General features: G+C 33.8%; 1 protein-coding gene and 2 long non-coding RNA genes across 6 annotated transcripts in view; 2 read left to right on the top strand and 1 right to left on the bottom strand.

The window, feature by feature from the left end:
- The first annotated feature begins 1,543 nt into the window (after nt 1-1,543).
- On the top strand, nt 1,544-2,546 carry LOC135159739 (uncharacterized). The gene is made up of 2 exons (XR_010298442.1): nt 1,544-2,012; nt 2,432-2,546. It is a non-coding gene; the product is annotated as an uncharacterized LOC135159739 (long non-coding RNA).
- A 1,819-nt stretch (nt 2,547-4,365) lies between these two features.
- Nucleotides 4,366-18,344, bottom strand: part of LOC135159737 (RNA-binding protein 24-B-like) — a 53,142-nt gene continuing 39,163 nt past the window's right edge. For 2 of the 4 annotated variants that reach the window (XM_064115740.1, XM_064115743.1), the window contains 2 exons: nt 9,646-9,918; nt 4,366-6,739 (listed from right to left, as the gene is read on the bottom strand). In XM_064115740.1, the coding sequence (XP_063971810.1) occupies nt 6,577-6,739; nt 9,646-9,918 (436 nt within the window). In that variant the 3' untranslated portion in view covers nt 4,366-6,576. The remainder of the gene's footprint in view (nt 6,740-9,645; nt 9,919-18,344) is intronic. The other 2 variants (XM_064115742.1, XM_064115741.1) reach the window with 2 other exon arrangements.
- Nucleotides 18,198-18,344, top strand: part of LOC135159740 (uncharacterized) — a 39,176-nt gene continuing 39,029 nt past the window's right edge. Inside the window, exon 1 of the long non-coding RNA XR_010298443.1 lies at nt 18,198-18,262. This is a non-coding gene — a long non-coding RNA (uncharacterized LOC135159740). The remainder of the gene's footprint in view (nt 18,263-18,344) is intronic.

The raw sequence follows: 18,344 nt of genomic DNA on the forward strand, positions 1-18,344 counted from the left end.
TTCGGTGAAAAATTCTGCGAAGACGAAGCAGTGAATGCCACAATATCAACAACTGATCTGCAGTACCGGAAGCAGAATCTCTAAGTATTTCGCACGGTGGGTACATGCAGCCGGCAAGCTCTACCTTACCGACAACAAATAAAAACAATGATATGTAGAAGAAAAACAATTAAGTCATTATTTGAAAGAGTACTCAGTAAAGATTCGGTTTATGATATTCTGTCATAAATTTGTTTTTTAATTTTTTAAAATTTGAATTGTTGCGGATACTGAGCCATTTATAAAACGGGAGTTTCATGTTAACTCTAATAACTAATTATTTATGTCGATAGTTTATCTCAAAAAACACTGTAGATTTTCAAACATTTTTTACTGTTATTGAATTATTTTTTCAACGGCTTAAAAGGTAAAGACAACCGCCATTGCAAAGAAAAACATTTTTTAATTCGCAAAATTGCGCAAAACTATTTTTTTTTTCAATTCTTTTCCAAAATAGAGAAATTAATATTTAGGCTTATTATGGATGGCACTTTCATGGTTGTGAAGGAATGAAAAGTTTTTGATATTTTTCCTTTTTGTAACGCCCTTAATTCGAATCTGAAGATGATTTGTACGTATCATGATTTAACAGTTATTTGTTGGATTTTTCATGAAATAAATAAAAAACAAAAATTAATCTCATTCTCTTCTGAGTGTTTATACTTTAAATTGAAGAACATTTTTATGGGTTGGAATTCTGAGAAGTGTGAGGTATGGTGTTTAGGTTTGATTTTAAGTATGTAGAAAAAATGGAATGAATAGGACTCTTTGAGAGTCTGTGACTAAAAGGTCCAGGGTGTTGTTTCCCTTTGTAAATCTAGTTAGTTCTTCTAAGGAATAGGTACGAGGCGGATGTGTCTTACGAGCACAATTATTTGAGTTACAGAATAAAGAAAAGAAATAGTTGAAATTACTTACAGAATTATTATTTCTCATAACCCATTTCCACTAGGTTATGGATCCAGAGGACGCAAAGCGCGAATTAGTTTTATATATTTAGTGGCAATTAGTGAAATATAATTAATTAGTGCAGGTTTTATAAGTGACAGTTCGCTCAGAGATTAATAAAACTAATAGGGATGGCGGAAGTTAATATTGAGAGAGAGTTTAAACCATTCAATGGTGAGAAGTACAGTGTGTGGAAATTTCGAGTCCGTGAATTACTCACTGGACTAAATGTGATTAAAGTGATTGATTCAACGCCTGAGCTACCGATCTCAAGAAAGTGGGAAAAGGCTGAACGTGTCGCACGGCAGGCGGTCGTTCAGCATCTTACTGATGCGTATCTGAGTTTTGCCAAACCTGGCCTTACAGCGAAGGAAATTATTAAAAGTTTAGACCAGATTTATGAACGACAAAGTTTCTCACGTCAACATTCTGTCCGTACGAGACTCCACGCATTGAAGTTTGAAGGAGATAAACAAATGCTTAGTCATTTTGCTGAATTTGATGATTTAATCACAGAATTTATTGATGCCGGTGGAAGACTAGATGAGGTTGGCAAAGTGTCTCTATTGCTTTGGACAATGCCAGAGGCTTATGAGGGAGTCTTTACTACTCTAGAGAAAATAAGTGAAGATCAGCTGACTCTTGCATACGTAAAAACAATATTTTTAGACTACGAAATAAAAATCGAAGCTGAAAGCAGTGATACTAGTGCTGAGGTGTTACGGGCTGTAAGTGCGAAACCGAGAGACAATAAAAGACAACACTTTGGGAAAGGGAATTCGATACCACGAAATTTCCTCCATGCGGTACACAGGTCAAATCCTAAAAACCGGAATTTTAAGGGAAAATGTTTTTATTGCGGTTTGCCCGGACACATGCGCAGCACCTGCAAACACTTCTTGAGGGCACAGCTTGAAGACAAGAAAAGGAAAGAGAAAAGAGGAGGCTCATAGACCAAAAACACCCCAGAGCAAGAGAAACAGAAACAGTAAATACTGTTCAAGCCACTCAACACATCCAATCAGGTAAAGATGGTTATTGTTTTACGATGGACAGTTGCCCAAAGCAAGTTGAGGGTGACAAGCAAATTGTTTTTATTTTGGACTCAGGAAAATGATAGGAAGAGTACAACTGGTTTTGTATTCACAATTTACAATTAGTTGGAATACGCGGAAACAGCTATCTGTAGCAGCTTCATCGACTGAAGCAGAGTACATGCCACCTTACCAAACAGTTAAAGAAGCATTGTGGTTGAGATCGTTGGCAAATAGTATGAAAATTAATATTGAAGGGCCGATTGTTATATTCAAAGATAACATGGGCTGTATTAGCATTGCAAATAATCCAACGAACCACAAGTGAACAAAACATATCCATATTAAATATCATTTATCAAGAGAGAGAATTTCAGAAGGTCTAATTGAATTAAAACATGTGTCAACAGGTAATCGGCTGGCCGACATTATGACGAACGTACGCCCAAGCATCAAATTTTTCGAACTGAGAAGACAAACGTGATTGAAATAGCATTAAGGATGTAATTAGATGATAAATGATTAGTAGTAGTTTAATCAAAGTTTTTTCTGGGTTTTTCCTTTGATTCTGTGCAAAGAATGTTGGACCACAGTAAGGTTGCTCGAGTATAAAATACGAGGAAGACACATGAATAGTTTATTAAGTTCTATCGCTTATGTTTATTAAAAATGTGTTTAATGGAATGTATGTTAAGTTATCCTTTAATACTTAGTGAAAACTATTTTAAATTAGCATGAAAGTGTTGAAGGAATGAGATTAATTTTTGAGGGGCCTGTTAGATTTTTCATGAAATAAATAGAAAACCAAAATCAATCTTATTCTCTTCTGAGTGTTTATACTTTAAATTGAAAAACATTTTTATGGATTGGAATTCTGAGAAGTGTGAGGTATGGTGTTTGGGTTTGATTTTAAGTATGTAGACAAAGTGGAATAAATAGGACTCTTTGAGAGCATGTGACTAAAAGGTCCAGGGTGTTGTTTCCCTTTGCAAATCTAGTTAGTTCCTCTAAGTAATCGGTACAGAGCGAATGTAACTTCTGACCACAATTATGTGAGTTAAATAACAAAAAAAAATAAATAGTTGAAATTACTTACAGAATTATTATTTCAAAAAACCCATTTCCAATATTATTCCAGTCAATTTTCCATCGGAATGGTTGGAGACATCGAAAAAAATATGAGACGAAAAATCTTCCTCGATAAAATCGGCGGAATTATCGTTCTATAACTTTTTCACGTATCTGCTGTACTGGTGAAATTATTTCTATATTTACGCGGACTTAAGTAGAAGTAATGACTTTTTTTTAAACAGAAACGATCAAATTGAGGAAAAAATTACGAGTCCAAATGTGATCGAGTTTTATAAACAATTTCAGTAGTTTTCGATAATCTTTGAATTTACTGAAAGGCCAGAGCTACTTTAAACGCTCCTCATTTGGGAGCCATAGACGTACGGAAGTATCGAATAACGAGGTAGAAATTAGAAATGACATATTCATAGTTGTCCCACGAACCCACATTTTTTAAATCAATAAATCTATTTTTGCATCAACATTTTTTCATCGGACCGCACTCTTTACATAGCTCTGACAAAATAGTATATTTTAATAGCAATAGGAAAATGCTTTTTTGGTCGGAAATAAGATTGCAACTGCTGCAGTTTCTGATTAGTTGAGACCAGTGGTGGAACTGAAAGGCGGATTTAAAAAAAGGACCAGCAAATCCGATTGAGACTTCTTTTACTTTGAATTGCGGATATTTATTAATAACTATCAATGAATTTGTTCGAAATAAACGGTAAATAATTAATTAAAACCACAGTTTTAAAGAAATCAATTTTCAGTCAATTTCTGATCAACGTTTTACACGTGGAGGAGTTTCTCATCACGAAGTGAACCAGTTTTTGATCACGACAACAAGACGGTTTAACATTCACATAGAAACTGTTGTTTCATTTTCTCAGCTGATAGCGGATCACTGATAACTAAAATACTGTTCATCTTAGAAAATTAAGAAATTTAGGCATCACTGCTTTGTTGATACATAATTTATATCAATCATTATTGTCACTGTAGATCAATATGATCATCAAAGCAAGAGACTACTATATGAATATTCAAATTAAATAACACTGATTAACAACTGCAGCAGGTTAAAAAATTTTAACAGTTTCTGATTACCCCCTTTTATGTTTTGGAATACTGATTGGCGTTGGTTCTTTAATATTGCGAGACATTTACTATTAATTAAAGCTGTGATACCAACTATTATTACACTGATTCGTCGCTCACATGATGACCTACCCGCAGCTACCTTAAAGGAAATAGTGAACATTAATGAATATTTTTCTCTTAGAGACAATATATGAATTTATTTATTTGTTTTTGTTATAACCTAAGGTGTCTCAATAATTACTTTACCATTACATTAAACGTTATAACAGAGAATAAAGTATATTACAACCGATTATCGACGACTGATTACGCTATTCATTTGCTCTTCAAAAATAATTTCAAATTCTAAGCTTCATTAATTCTCCACTTGTCAAATAATCATTTCGTCTTTCAGTTTTCCTTAATTAATTGAGTTCGTTCTTCATAATTATAAATTATTAATATGTCGGACGTACTAATTAAGTATCTAAAGATAGTAATGATTGAATAATAATTGATAAAAATAATTATATATTAATAGTCTATGAGTCAATGAACATGAATGAAACATCTCAATAAAAATGATATAAATGATAATGAGATGATAATGATTGTGATAAAAATTGCAATAATGATGAAATAATCGTTACAATGTAAAGAATAATGACGATAATATTAATTGTTCTACATTATGCTCAGTAAATTTATGAATTATCTTAACTATAATTATATGTTTATTTTTTTTTTAATTTTTCTCAACATTGACACTAACGTCTTCATAGCTTTATACAAGAAAGTCGTCGTTTTAAAGTCGATCATCTAGTCATTTTAACAGTTTTCCATCTGAAACAATCTGCGACAGTTTACAAACTGAAATTAAATCGTAAGAAAAATTGAAACTTCTGATTTTTTATTTTCCATAATTCTAGGACACGAGTGAAAATATTTCAATTTAAATGTCACATTATTTTTTTCTTAAATAAACAATGCCTTACTCGAGACTATAGAACCTTTCACTTTTTCATCAAATTTTGATTTCAGACTTTTCGATGATTTCAACGATCTCATTACGTTACTTAGGTGAAAATTTCAATCAATTTACTAATTAATTCTAGACAGTCACGTTGTCATGTTTAATATCATTCTCAACTCTTAACGAATTTACCTAAGAGTAAAAAAAATGACAGTAATTATTTACTGTTCTTTCAACATTAAAGAAAAGTTGTTGTCAACTTTTCACTGCTTTTTTAAAATTCATTTACAGGAGAATAGGACAAAAATATTTCTTCCCTTCTCTGAACGACGACTCTCACTGACTAGCTTTCAATCTTATTTACTTTTATCTCATATTTTATTTGTGCATTATTGAGCGATTTTTCACATGCAAAAATCACTCAATCAACAAGATTTTTTCATATAAAATAAACACTGAGGATTTTTCATTGTCATTAAAAGACTTTTGATTCGATTAGTCGAGAGGTTTGCGATAAGGCCTCAGGAGCAAGACACATTGGTAGCTCTAAGGCCACATTATCTGATTAATTTAATTGAATGAATGAAAGAAATTGAAAAGTTTATTTGTGATTTACTATTTCCACTGATGATCGATCAATCATCTGTGTCTTTTTTATTTCCTTTGTAATTCAGTTGAATAGAAAACACTGTCGACTATCTACAATTAAATCGACCTACAACTATGATGTACATTATTTTTTTCACCATTTTTAATGGATTTTAGTTTTTATAAATTTTTGAATTAATTTACACTGTCGAGTGGTTAAATAATATCAAGTAATGTCTGAGATATTATCGACATAAATAAGTATAGTTGTATTATAAGAAAATTTAAACACTCTTTGGAGGAAATTGGCAAACTCATTTAAAGAATAAGCCAATGAAAAAAAATCTCTCGGTATTTATCCACGTTATTTTGGCTTCTGAGGGAAGATTAAGGAAGAAAGAGGTTCGAGTGAGTAATGAAAGAGTTTTTCATCTGACGGTGAGAAAATGGATCTTCCAAAAATAAACGGAAATTTCGAAAAATCACTATCATTTCAGAAATTCAGTAGCGAAGTATTACAACGATAAAATTTTGACTACTGGCAATTTCAGAATGAAACTGTCGATATCCAGAAGAGACAGAAATACTTCGGCAGAATTTTTTTTGAAAAGCGAATTTACGTTCACAAAAAAAAGGAATTAGTAATTTTTTTGTCATCTCACTTCGATTTAAAATTTAAAATTGTTCACGAAAATTGAGCTGAACACCAGATCGACCCAAACTGAATTCAATATTTTACTGTCTTTATTTATATTTGTTATCGTCCATAAGGACTATTCCTTAACATTTTTCTTCTTTCTCATGGTTTGGTGGTTTTTCTTTCGTTAATATCTTACTAATTTAGACCCGAGAGGGTTCTATTGAAGTCTCGCTTCCTGGGGTGTTGTTTGGTATGGCAAACCCGGGAATGCACCACCCGTCGTCGTTGCACCCTGCAATGCTCCTGCACCTGGTAGGGTTGCGTACGTATATGGTGTTACGTAACTGGCGGCTGCTGCGTTCGCTAAAATATTACAATAATATGGTATTAATATTATTTTTATTTCATTCATGCTGAAGTCAATTTCATTCCAAGAAAAACGTAACAATAATTTGACATTTATGGGGTGAATAGGCAGGTAAAGGGAAGCAGTGGGGTAAAATGGGGATAATTTTGACATCGTGGTGGCTACTTTACCTCGATGTTCCATTTTACCTTATGCTCCTAATTGAGGATAGGATTGTGGGATCGGGGGAAATCAGAAAAAGTGGCAGAAACTTTAATTAAAATTGTTAAACAGATTACTTAAGAAAACATAGGATATTTATCAGGAAAGTAGCTCGAGGGGATCATTTGGGGACAAAAGTCGCAGGGATGTTTTAGCTGCGATGACGTTGTCATAAGTTCTAAACCAAAAACCATAAAATCTCATCAAAGGCTAATTCTATGTTTAAGGTAGCTCTACCCTCAGGTCGGCATTTGATCGACCGAGTACACTGCTTTTGATTATTTAAAGTTATCAAATTTTTCAACTAATTCCGTCAGTAAAATTCGAGAAAATTCATAAATAGACAGTATTATCTAAATTAAATTTTGGAAAGTGGATTATTATTTAAGAATATCATTACGGTGGGTTATTTTTACAAACAATTCCCTGTTTTTTTTTACATCTAATGTTTCAAAATTAAGCTCTTTAGTCTGGCACCTTAAATAGTCAGTTTAGATGTTTCCAAATAGCTATTGATAATGTGCAGACATTATAAATTTAAGTTTTTCAAAATTATATCGCTGGTGTACAGGGAAAAAATTTGATTGATCCTCATTGGGTGAAGATCTTTAATCTTTGACAACTAAGCTAAGTTCTCATTTCTTAATTGTGTTCATGAAAAATGGAAACAATAAGTAAATTAAGGAAAAAGGTACGATTTCAAATGTCAACGAGTTTTCTAAAAATTGTGTACAACTGTCGATGATCTGTCAATTTATTAAAAAGGTAGAGCTACTTTCATGTGCTTCAAAATTCGCTGAATAATCCCGATATTGAACTGTTTATTTAACACTTCAATAGAGAAGTGGTAAAGCAATTACGTCATTTTCGAGTTTTGACCAATTTTTCATGAATATCTCGAAATTTAGGAAAGATCAAAATTTTTATCATAATCTTGTTCGGTGTGGAACTGAGGATTGTCTTTTAAGGTCTTCGCAAAATCTAATTTTTGATAATTTGCTGGATAAATGTCTGGCTGATAATAAAACGCGTGGAATTAGCGTCAAGCGTTGATGATTTATTTAAGTGAATCATCATTGATTAAATTCAACTATGTATAATAGTTGAATTTCTAATCGATATCATTGAGTTTCTCAAATATTAAACTGAGTTTAACTGCACTATACAGGTCACTGGATAATTAATTTAATGATTGACTCGATGGTGATTTCGATACGATATGATACTACTAATGATACAGACTTTTCGACACTAGACATTTTTTTTCTTTTTTTTCTTAAATACGGAGGGAATTCTCGCTGATTGCTGATGGACAACTAATCTGGTGAGCTTATAGCGGGTTTCCGATCGTTGACCGTTGACCCGAAGGGCCTCGATAATTGATGAGGATTTTCGATTGCCCAGACGTGGAAACTTCGAAAAACTGTAATCACATTTCAAACAAATATTTTTTGTGGAGGGAATTGAGTGCTACAATCAATGTCATTACGAAAAACCGCTCTCTCCCTTAGACCAACAGATAAGTTGACTTATCTCTTTTTACCACTTGACTGGTGATTTTTCAATCGAAAATTATCAGTCAAAAAGTGTTGAGAGGTTTTCCCCTGTACACCAAAAAAAATTCTCTCAATATATACTTAGTATACAACCAAAGGGGTGTTAGTGGTATACAAAAGTCTAGCTGTTGCCTCTTTGGCTGTATCATGACGACGTCACCACTTTTTCAGGAAATTAAGTTCCTGAATGCCTTGGGATATTGTTCATTAGTGATGTCAGATGAAAAAATATGATGGAAAAGTAGCCACTCACAAGGAGCAATAGAGAATTTTGCTCAAAGGGATATAGAGACAGTAAAGAAATACGGAAGTCATTAATTGATAGTTAAATTGTGATGTCCTTCAATGAAATGATATGACTTTCTAATTGAATTTCTCGACGTAAGAAACAACGACTTCTACACCGAAAAACGATTCCGGTTCGCGATCTATTGAGCAGATAATTACAAGCGAACCGAAGGGAAATAAATTGGAGAATCACTTCTGATAATTCACGGTTTTTTGAGTTGACATTCTTTGAGTCCAGTTTTTGAGAAATACCTCCGAAAGTCAGAGAGATAGCGAAATTTTTGCAATAGCCTTTGTTGTACTTAATTCACTCCACAAAAAAGGTTATTATAAAAATTTCGTTATCTCGCCTTGATTTTGAGATGTTCATCAACAACTGATCAATAGTCAAAAAAGGCTTATCACGTTTTTCCATTTCCCTGCTGATAAATTTTCTATAAATACTTTACAATTTTTGAATGCCCCCAAATGGTATCTGTTAATAAGACTATGTTCGCACTATTTTAAATCACTTTAAGGAAAAAATCACAAGAAAAATCGTTTTTTCCAGCAAAATTTTTTTAGTTCCTCTTAAAGTTTCTCGAGATTCTCTCATCATCCAAATAATTAACCTGTGACACCAGAGACATCTTCACCCCCAATAAATGAAAATTAACGCCTCGAATTAATTTTTAGAATAAAAAAAAAATAATGAACGAATAAATGAGCATTCAGTGTTAGTAAACGCGCTGGCATTCCAGAATGATTAATGACGAAAATGAGGGTTAATCACATTGAATATTTAATCGATAAACTGATAATTGAAATTTTGTTAAGTGGTTAATTTGAAATGTTTTAATCGCGTCTAAATTCCCTACTTGCGCTGTTTTAAAGACGTACCGGCCGCGGCAGCGCTGGTGTATGGATAGGCGGCCGCCTCGGCGAAGTTGTAGGATGACGTACCCGGATACGTGGCTGCAGCAGCAGCAGCAGCTGCAGCTGCCGCTGCTGCATTCTGATATTCATAGAATTGTGATGCTGCTGCAACAGCCGCTGCATGACTCAATTGTGTCGTTGGTAATTGTACAAGTCCACCTGGTGCTGCTGCTGCTGTTAAGTACGGTGATTGATACATGTAACCAGGTGGAACACTAAAATAAAAAATCATATGTTAGTTGTTGTATTTAATATTACAATTGCAGTTAAATTTTTATTTTCAGTCATAAATTCACTAGTAAAAATTCTACGTAAATTCAACGCTCATCAGTTCCCAATGCGACAACAAAGGCGCCGAGGCATTTTTACACAGAGAAAAAAGTTGAAGAAAAATTAACAAAAAAGTTATGTAATCGTTATTCGGTACAGATGGCTGACCAAGAAAGTTTGTTTGTAATTTTTTTTTAATGAAGTTAAATGCGGACAGATCAAAATCGTAGCAGACGTTTTGAGGAGAGTTTGCTGGGTGTTGAGGCTTTTGAAATTATAGTCCAGACGTTAGAGATGGAAAAATATTGATCGAATATTTCCTGTAGAAAGTTTTGTTGTTTTTATTGATAGCTTTATTGCTAACTAATAGAAAGGTGAAAAAAAAATTGTTGTGAAACTGTGTACTTTTCGAATAACAGTCAATTTGCATTTAAATTTATTTAGCATAAGAACGGCGATGGGACGCGAATGATTGAATGAAGTATGGTGGCATGTAGTAGAGACTTTTACAAATAACTTTCCCATCATTTCACTTGATTTCGTGTCTGAACTTCCTTAAATATTGTTTACAGATGATTTTTGTCTGGTGGGGGTACCAGTACCAGAGGAGTGAGCGGAAAAAATGTCCAGACCTTCTTTGTTCGTAATTTCACGAGGAATAATTTTGTATTCATGATTTTTTTTCTCTATTACCAATATTTATCGAGATATGGAATAAAACCGATAAAATGGCGAATTGCAATTGTTTAAACAACACGTCCAGAGTGAATTTGGGCTTACGCTTTTCGTCTTCGCTTCCTTAAAATTAATATAAGCAATGGAAACAGAAAAACCGTCTGTGGGGATTTTTCGAGTCAAAACACCCCTGACGTCTGGACTATTTAGGACTTACAAGGGGAGTGCAATTTATCATTTCATGGACACGTGTACTGAGAAAAAAATTTGCAACATTTGGTAAATGTGTAATTTTGCAGTAAAATCGATTTCGTACGATCCTATTGAGATTTCACTAAAAGCCTTCAAATTCGGTGCCAAAGAAAAATATTTGCGCCAAATGCGAAGCGTTGGAGAAAAAAAATAAAATGGAATTGAATGAAATCGATTTTGTTACAAAATCAAAAATATTTAGTAAATGCTGGATATTTTCTTCAGTGTGACAACCTTTGGCATTGGTTTAGAGTCATTATTTTTTTGCACAATGGAGAATACGGCATGCAAAGAGCTTAATGACCTCAACCATTAAAAAAATCATTTAAAAATCAATCAATCGAATAGCGCAAATATTTCATATCAGGACTTTATAACAAAGTAAAATGAAATATGCTAAGATATAATATAGTTTTCTATATGGTATAGTACAATATAATAAAGTGTCTTGATAATATTCTTCTTTAAATTCTATAAAAATTTGAATAATTTGCAAAATTAAATCGCCTCAATAATCATTGGCAAAAACAATTCCAACATTTGTTTGATCATAAATCATCATAATTTGACATGACTAGGGAACGTTCAATGAGATGCGCGCTCTTCCCCTGGTCCTATGTAAAATCATTTTCTTTGACAAAAATAGTTTTTCTCTCTGAGTAGAGTGAAAACTATTGTGATTTTCTAGTACTCTTTATTCAACCTTTCTCTCCGTGTATTCATGTGTTTAGGGTGGATAGGGATAAAGCAGTTCTGAAGACAAACAGAAACATTTTATTGGCAATTCTTTAATCTCCATTGCATTTTTGTGGGAGCTAATTGTTGTTTTTTTCATAAAAAAGTTTTCCACTAGTTTGTAGTTCTATTAATGAAGGGTAATCAATGAAAGAACGATAAAACCATTCCAGTTCATTTGAAGTAGCTCTACCCTTTTAGTAAATTTAAATATTGTCGAAAACCACACAAAATTTTTGAAAAACTCGATCACATTTCTGTTGTCGCCAAAGACAAAAATCTTAATTTTTGGCCATTTCACGTAAAAAAAATTATAATTTTGTAAAGTTGTGTCACTTCGTACAACATAACCCGCAGATAAGAAACAAATTTTATTATTTGTTTATAAGACAGAAATGTTTACAAGAATATTAATACCTTTCGAAAATTAATTTAGATAGCATTAACTATGTATGAACTTTTTGGAATTTTTGCTCACGCAATTGGCTGGGAAATTTAGCAATTGAAAATATTCAAGACACCGTAGTCGGTCGGTAAACTACCGACCTGAGGGTAGAACTAGTTAAAGGTTGAGCTCAGTTTTCCAGGATCATCTTCGGATCTAAGTAAGAAACCGAAATTGTTAGAATTCTAATTTTATCTGAAAATCTACTGAAACCATTTTTATCGTTTCGTTACTGAGATGATTACACTATTGGAAACAATTGTAATTTCATGGACAGTTAAATGATTATGGCCTTAAATATGATTTAGAGAAAGAAATCGTAAAATTCAAAATGTCCCTGTGAAATCAATGAAGTTCCAAATTTTGGAGTATCACTAGGATAAGAATTCTTCCCTTGGCTAGAATTTTTATTGAAAATATAAATTTTCAGGATCAAATTGAAGTTAATTTTGAATTGATTGAAACTTAAAAAACGTATTTACGCCATTTTACCCTGTTCTGTGGCCTTTTTTAAACGGTTTTATTTTTAGAAGATAATTACAGAGATTTCTGGCATTTTCATTGATTTGTCCATCAGATTGTGAATTTTCAATGATGAAATTCATTTATATTTCCAAATAGTGAACTAGAATTATCATAAAAAAATTCACAATCTTATATTTGTTCTTAAATAATAATTTTTAATTAAATATTTTGGACTGTGAGGATGCAAAGTGTGTGGAGAACTTGAAGAGTTCGAGGCGACGAAAAAACTTGATAATCCGCTCGTAATCTCGTTGAATTCATCTGATGAAAGCTCATGGCTCGAAATCGGTTATTCTGTGATAGATTTCCATTGATAGGAAAGCAACAATTTACGTAGGTTAATGTTAACTCCATGTTTACGGAATGCTGGTTCACAACATTCAACGCGACCCAATTCTTTTATCGTGAATTGATTCGGTTGAATATTCTCCTTTCAGTGAAATCCATGTTGTGGAAATGAAATTCAACCGAATAAAAAAGACATGAGAAAAAATATTACAAGAATAATTGTAAAATGTCCAATCAATCAGAATCATCATCTTGATAAATCGTAATAAGTTAAGATAAGTTATGACCAAAGCAAAAAGGATCATCATATAATTATGGTGATCATTATATGATGGATCATGTACTATGTTTTTATTATATGAATTAGGTTTCATTGTTTCCATTAGCTTAGATGAATTTTTCAATTGCTCATGCTAATTAAATTGTATTTATCTGAAGACATTCGTTTTTCCCCTGTATTTAAGAAGGATTCTTTCCCAAATCATTTCCTTTCTTGGGGGCTTCATTTTGATTACGAAGAAATGAAAATCCTCACGTAAATATTATCCCTACCTAAATTAGAATAACATTCCAATAAGCGATTAAAAGCTACTCTTAATTTAATCGAAAAAGTGGAAATCGATTACTACAAACAGAACAACAGCTCTGATTTCAAAACAATGAGTCCTTCCTATAAGTCTGCATTAAATTCGAATAATGAATTTAAAATGATGAGAAGGTGCGATGATGAACAATCCTTTAACACAGCCTCTTATCTACTTGAATGAAAAATATTTGACTCCTTTTAGATTTAGTATCTTCAGATAAGTCAACTAAATAGACTGATGTGTATTTGAAGTCTTCATTTGATACAAGACCACCGAGTGAATTAAGTTTACTCAAAATGAGTGGTGCGCCATCAGGTGTAACTCAAATATATTCTTCTTCCTCAGATTACAAATTATGATCACATAACAATCATAATATCAGAAGTCCGTTTTTCCATGATATTGTTATTCCCTAACAAGAAGGATTTTAACAGAAACCCTCTTATTCATTCAGAAATAAAATAATAGATTCTATTAAAATCATTCAACTTATGAATAGGAAAAATTCTTCAGTAGTTATAAACTAAAAGGAAAAATAAAACTGAAACAAAAATAGACGAAAACCATTGACCACATATTATTCCGACATCCTGTTAAGCAAAGAACTATTTCATACAAAAAAGAATCGATAACGAACACTGTCCAGTCTACCCAAAGGAATCAATATTTCCGTAGTCCTGTGGCCTCGAACTCACATGACAGTAGAACTAGCTCATCCCCCACCACAATCACTCCCTATCTATCTGGCAAATTGTAAGTTCCCACACTCCAATTCCAATGAAAAATAATCACCTTATCATTTGTCCATTCCTCCCATAATTTTCTCCTGATCATCAACAAATCCATCGTCTATCAACATTCAACGTCATCGAGACTCCAGAATCAACTTCCTAACTATGACAGCAGTCTCCAGAAAGGAAAACCATTGCAAATGTGCGTAAAATTGAAATTTTTCAGAAAATATTTTTTTTTGTTTTTCATAGGAAAAAAAAATTCCAAACGTTCGTGTTCATGGTTGAGGAAAATGGGGGGGAGGGTTACTGCAGAAGTTATCTACTGTGAGTATCTCCACAGGCCAGTGCATTATGGATGGAGACTCTCGCGTGCCAGTGTCATTTGGAGCTCATTGTGCCCACCTGCCTTCAACCCTAAACCACCCACCCCCCATTACCTTCAGTGACCAACTGTAACTGGCAAACGACCCTTTCCCCCACCCCTATGTTGATATCGCTTCCTCAATTTACACACTTTTTTTATTCATTTAAATTTTAGGTTTTTTGCCTCCGAATGGAAGTTTTGAGATTGTTTTTTTTACAATTTTTTCATTTTCAGTGTAAATATCTAAAAGTCGATAGTTATTAAATAGTTTGCGATGAAAGTGAATGGTTTTTTAAGCTATCTAAATAATTTTTCTCAAGGTTTTTGGACTGTAAAATTTTTTACGTTTTAGTTCATTTGAATTTGAGGTTTTTTGCTTCCAAATGGAAGTTTTGAAGTTGTTGTTTTAGGAATTTCCTAACTTTAAACGTAAATATTGGGAAATGCATAGTTATTAAATGATTAAATATGAAAGTCAATAGTTTTTTAACGCTTTTCAACTGATTTTTCTTAAGGCAGTTACCCTGTAAAGTTTTTTACGTTTTCGTTCATTTAAATTTCAGGTTTTTTGTTTCCAAATGGGAGTTACCTAATTGTTATTTTTTACGATTCCCTAATTTTCGGGGGAAATATCTTGGAGTGTATAGTTATTAAATAGTTAAATATGAAAGTGACTGGTTTTCCACATTTTTTAGTGCCTACGCACGGAAAAAGTAAAACTTCTCACTGATCTTCCAAGAAAGGCGGAATTTCGTATAAGAGAAAAATAGCGAGAGGGAAAGAATAAGAATGTGATGGAGTTACCAACACTTTTTTCAATTAACATTTATGAAATTTTTAATTATGCAAACTCCAAATCAATTATTATTACTGGGCTCTGGCAGATTAATATCTATAATAATCACAATTGGACTTTGATAATTAAAATGCGATGTGAAATGTCTTACGTCTATTTCCTCTATATTTCTTGCGAATACCGTATAGTCAGGTGCCTGTGATTTACTGTCTTTCTCTCTTAATTGACCGCATCGTTAAACGTTTAACGCAACCTTTTCTGATGAAAGGGAAGTTTGTTCGGCTTTCTAAATTGAACTCTTCGCAATCATTCCAGAATTGTTTTAATTAATGAAAGTGTTGAAATCTGTACATAAGATTTATTTACACTGTCAGTGTAATACTAAACTATTAACTTACATTTTAAATATTGATAAATTATTTCGATATACTTAAAGTCTGCTCCATTTGCAAATTGGTTGGTTGTATAAGGAAAATCGTAGACAGACTTTGGAAATTTAGGAAGTGCCACATAATGTGATCAAAATCTTGAGATTTTCCTCAGCCTGAGAAGCTCGAGTCATTGATAATTCCGACCCGGTGTAGGGATACTCCCCTAGATGATAATGGTTTGCTCTAATACGATTGACTCTGACAATAGATTCTCTGGATAATTTACATTGCTTGCACCAGGGGTGTGGTAATTGTCTAAAGTATAATTCCAAGTATTTGCCCAGGTGAGGATGTCCAAGCTTGGACAATAGGCTCAAGCTTGGCCCAACCTCGGTTACCAAGCCTCGGGATTCCTAGTTTTGACCAGGGTTGAACCTGTGGTAATTCCTAGGTAAAACAAGTTTGGCGATTCCCTGTGAATTAAAGCTTGGCTACCAAGGTAATTCCTATCTTGATCCAAGCTTGAGTCTCCGAGCTTGAATTGACAAGTTTGAACCAAGCTCAGGCCAATATATTGTAGAAAAAATTCAATAGTTTATATGATATAAAGAGATGAATCCATAGTTTTTATAAATAAATATGTTATTTATTTATTTTATTTTCTTTAATTTTTTGCAAGTTCGAGAATTTCCAACTGGTTATCGTCGAAGGGCTTTGAGCCAAAACCGGAAAAGTGTTAACAAAATTCGTGGAAAAAAAATAAAGTTGATCGTGATGGTCAAAGAAAAAAAACTAAGTCACAATTTAAATTGGAAGAATTATCAACTTTTGACAGTTTTGTTTGGCTATACTAATGCTTTGGGGGGGGGGGGGGGATTTTTGCACAGCGAGCTGAACATATTTTTTTTCTAGTCAAACTTGGAAGTCGAGCTTGGGTGAAGGCTGATGACCAAATTAGGCTGAAGCTTGATCTCAGATTGGGTGACGCTTGGATCAAGGTTAGTCCAAGTCTGGACGCCGAACTTGATTCAAGCTTGGATCAAACTTGGGATCCAAGCTCGGACGAGCGTTACAAACCAAGGGCTAGCCAAGATTGTTCCAACCTTGGAAACCAAGATCGAACCAACCTAGCCTAGTCTCGGTCCAAGCTTGGACCAAGCTTGGACCAATGGTGAATTCCCACCTGGGTGGCGCCTTTTTTCTTAAGGTTCGTCGTCTGTGCTAGAATCATATTTGTTGTCTTAGAATATTCCTCAGTTATAAAATGATTTCAGTAATCTGTATAGGGAAGGGCAGATCTGTCCGACAAATTGTCTACTGGGTATCGCAGATTTATGGTAACAATATTTCAGTGACAATTCCTCCGCATGTGGAATAATCTCAAATCAATTGATTTGAATAAAGTCGTTGAGCGAGGCGTGATGATCCTCATGCGCGCATCAATATGGGGGAAATGCTAGTAAATCATTTTACGGTGCGGTCACGAAGACCAACAATGCAGGGGGTTGCATATGGTGTATTGTAGCCCAAGTACTTCCGTGACGGAAACGACTAACCACCCCCCTTACTTCCGACACAAAGTGGCTGGCAAGTCGATTGCGATCAGTGCACCCTCACCTTCTTTCCCTCCTCCACGTCACTCTGCAGCTTTGCCGTGGAGTTCTCAAGTGTTGGGAAATATGTGAAAAAAAAATGGAGATGTCGCAGTTTCCCTGTGCAACATTGAAGGATCCGATAGGAGGAAAGGCACTTCGGAGGTGGAAATCGTATTTAGGGGTGAAACGGAAAATCTGGGCGCCGGCGCAGGGTGGATTATCCGGTAGGATCATTCGCCAATCCGTACGCGGAATTTTCAGCCAATGGAGATAGTCTAGGGCGGGGTAAAGTGACATTTGCGGAAATGCAGATGAAATCAATTGGGACGTTGAATGAAGATGAAAAATCAATGAAATTTCATTTAAATTCGTCCGGTAGTGGATTTTGTGCTGAAATGTGCGGGGAACGTTGGGAGAATTTTGGAAAGAAACCATTTTTGTAGTCTTTGATTCACTCGATGAAATTATAAATTAATTCCTTCTACAAAATTATATATTATGCAAACATTATTCACAGATTGTCCTCGCAAAATTATCTATTAACGAGCGCATGACAATATTTTTTGCGGATTGAGGGGGGAAAGAGGGGACTTTTCTTGTTAGTTTTGAGGTAAGAGAATAGTGCTTCCTTTATGAAAAATAACTCTTCACGTAAGTTGACATGAACCGCCCAGGTGATAAATCCACATCCTGATGATGGAAATAAGGTAGATCCAGGATTGGGGATCGAGTCAGGAAGACTCAGTATGGAAGCAATCTTGATTCCATCGTTCAATCCTATATTGATCCAACTTGAGCTGTATTCATGCTCCTTCGAATGTCAACCCAATCTTGAAAGAGTCTTGTTTTTTCAGGCTGGAGGGACCAGGATAGAATGAAGCTTGATATCATTGTCGAATCCGCGACTGATTCACACTCATACGTAAATCTTCTATTCAGCTCATATAATTATTAGGTTCATAAATTATGTACCTCAATGTACCTAATTATATTTCCCTAAAATA

The sequence above is a fragment of the Diachasmimorpha longicaudata genome, chromosome 2, assembly GCF_034640455.1.
Source record: "Diachasmimorpha longicaudata isolate KC_UGA_2023 chromosome 2, iyDiaLong2, whole genome shotgun sequence".
NCBI lineage: Eukaryota > Metazoa > Arthropoda > Insecta > Hymenoptera > Braconidae > Diachasmimorpha > Diachasmimorpha longicaudata.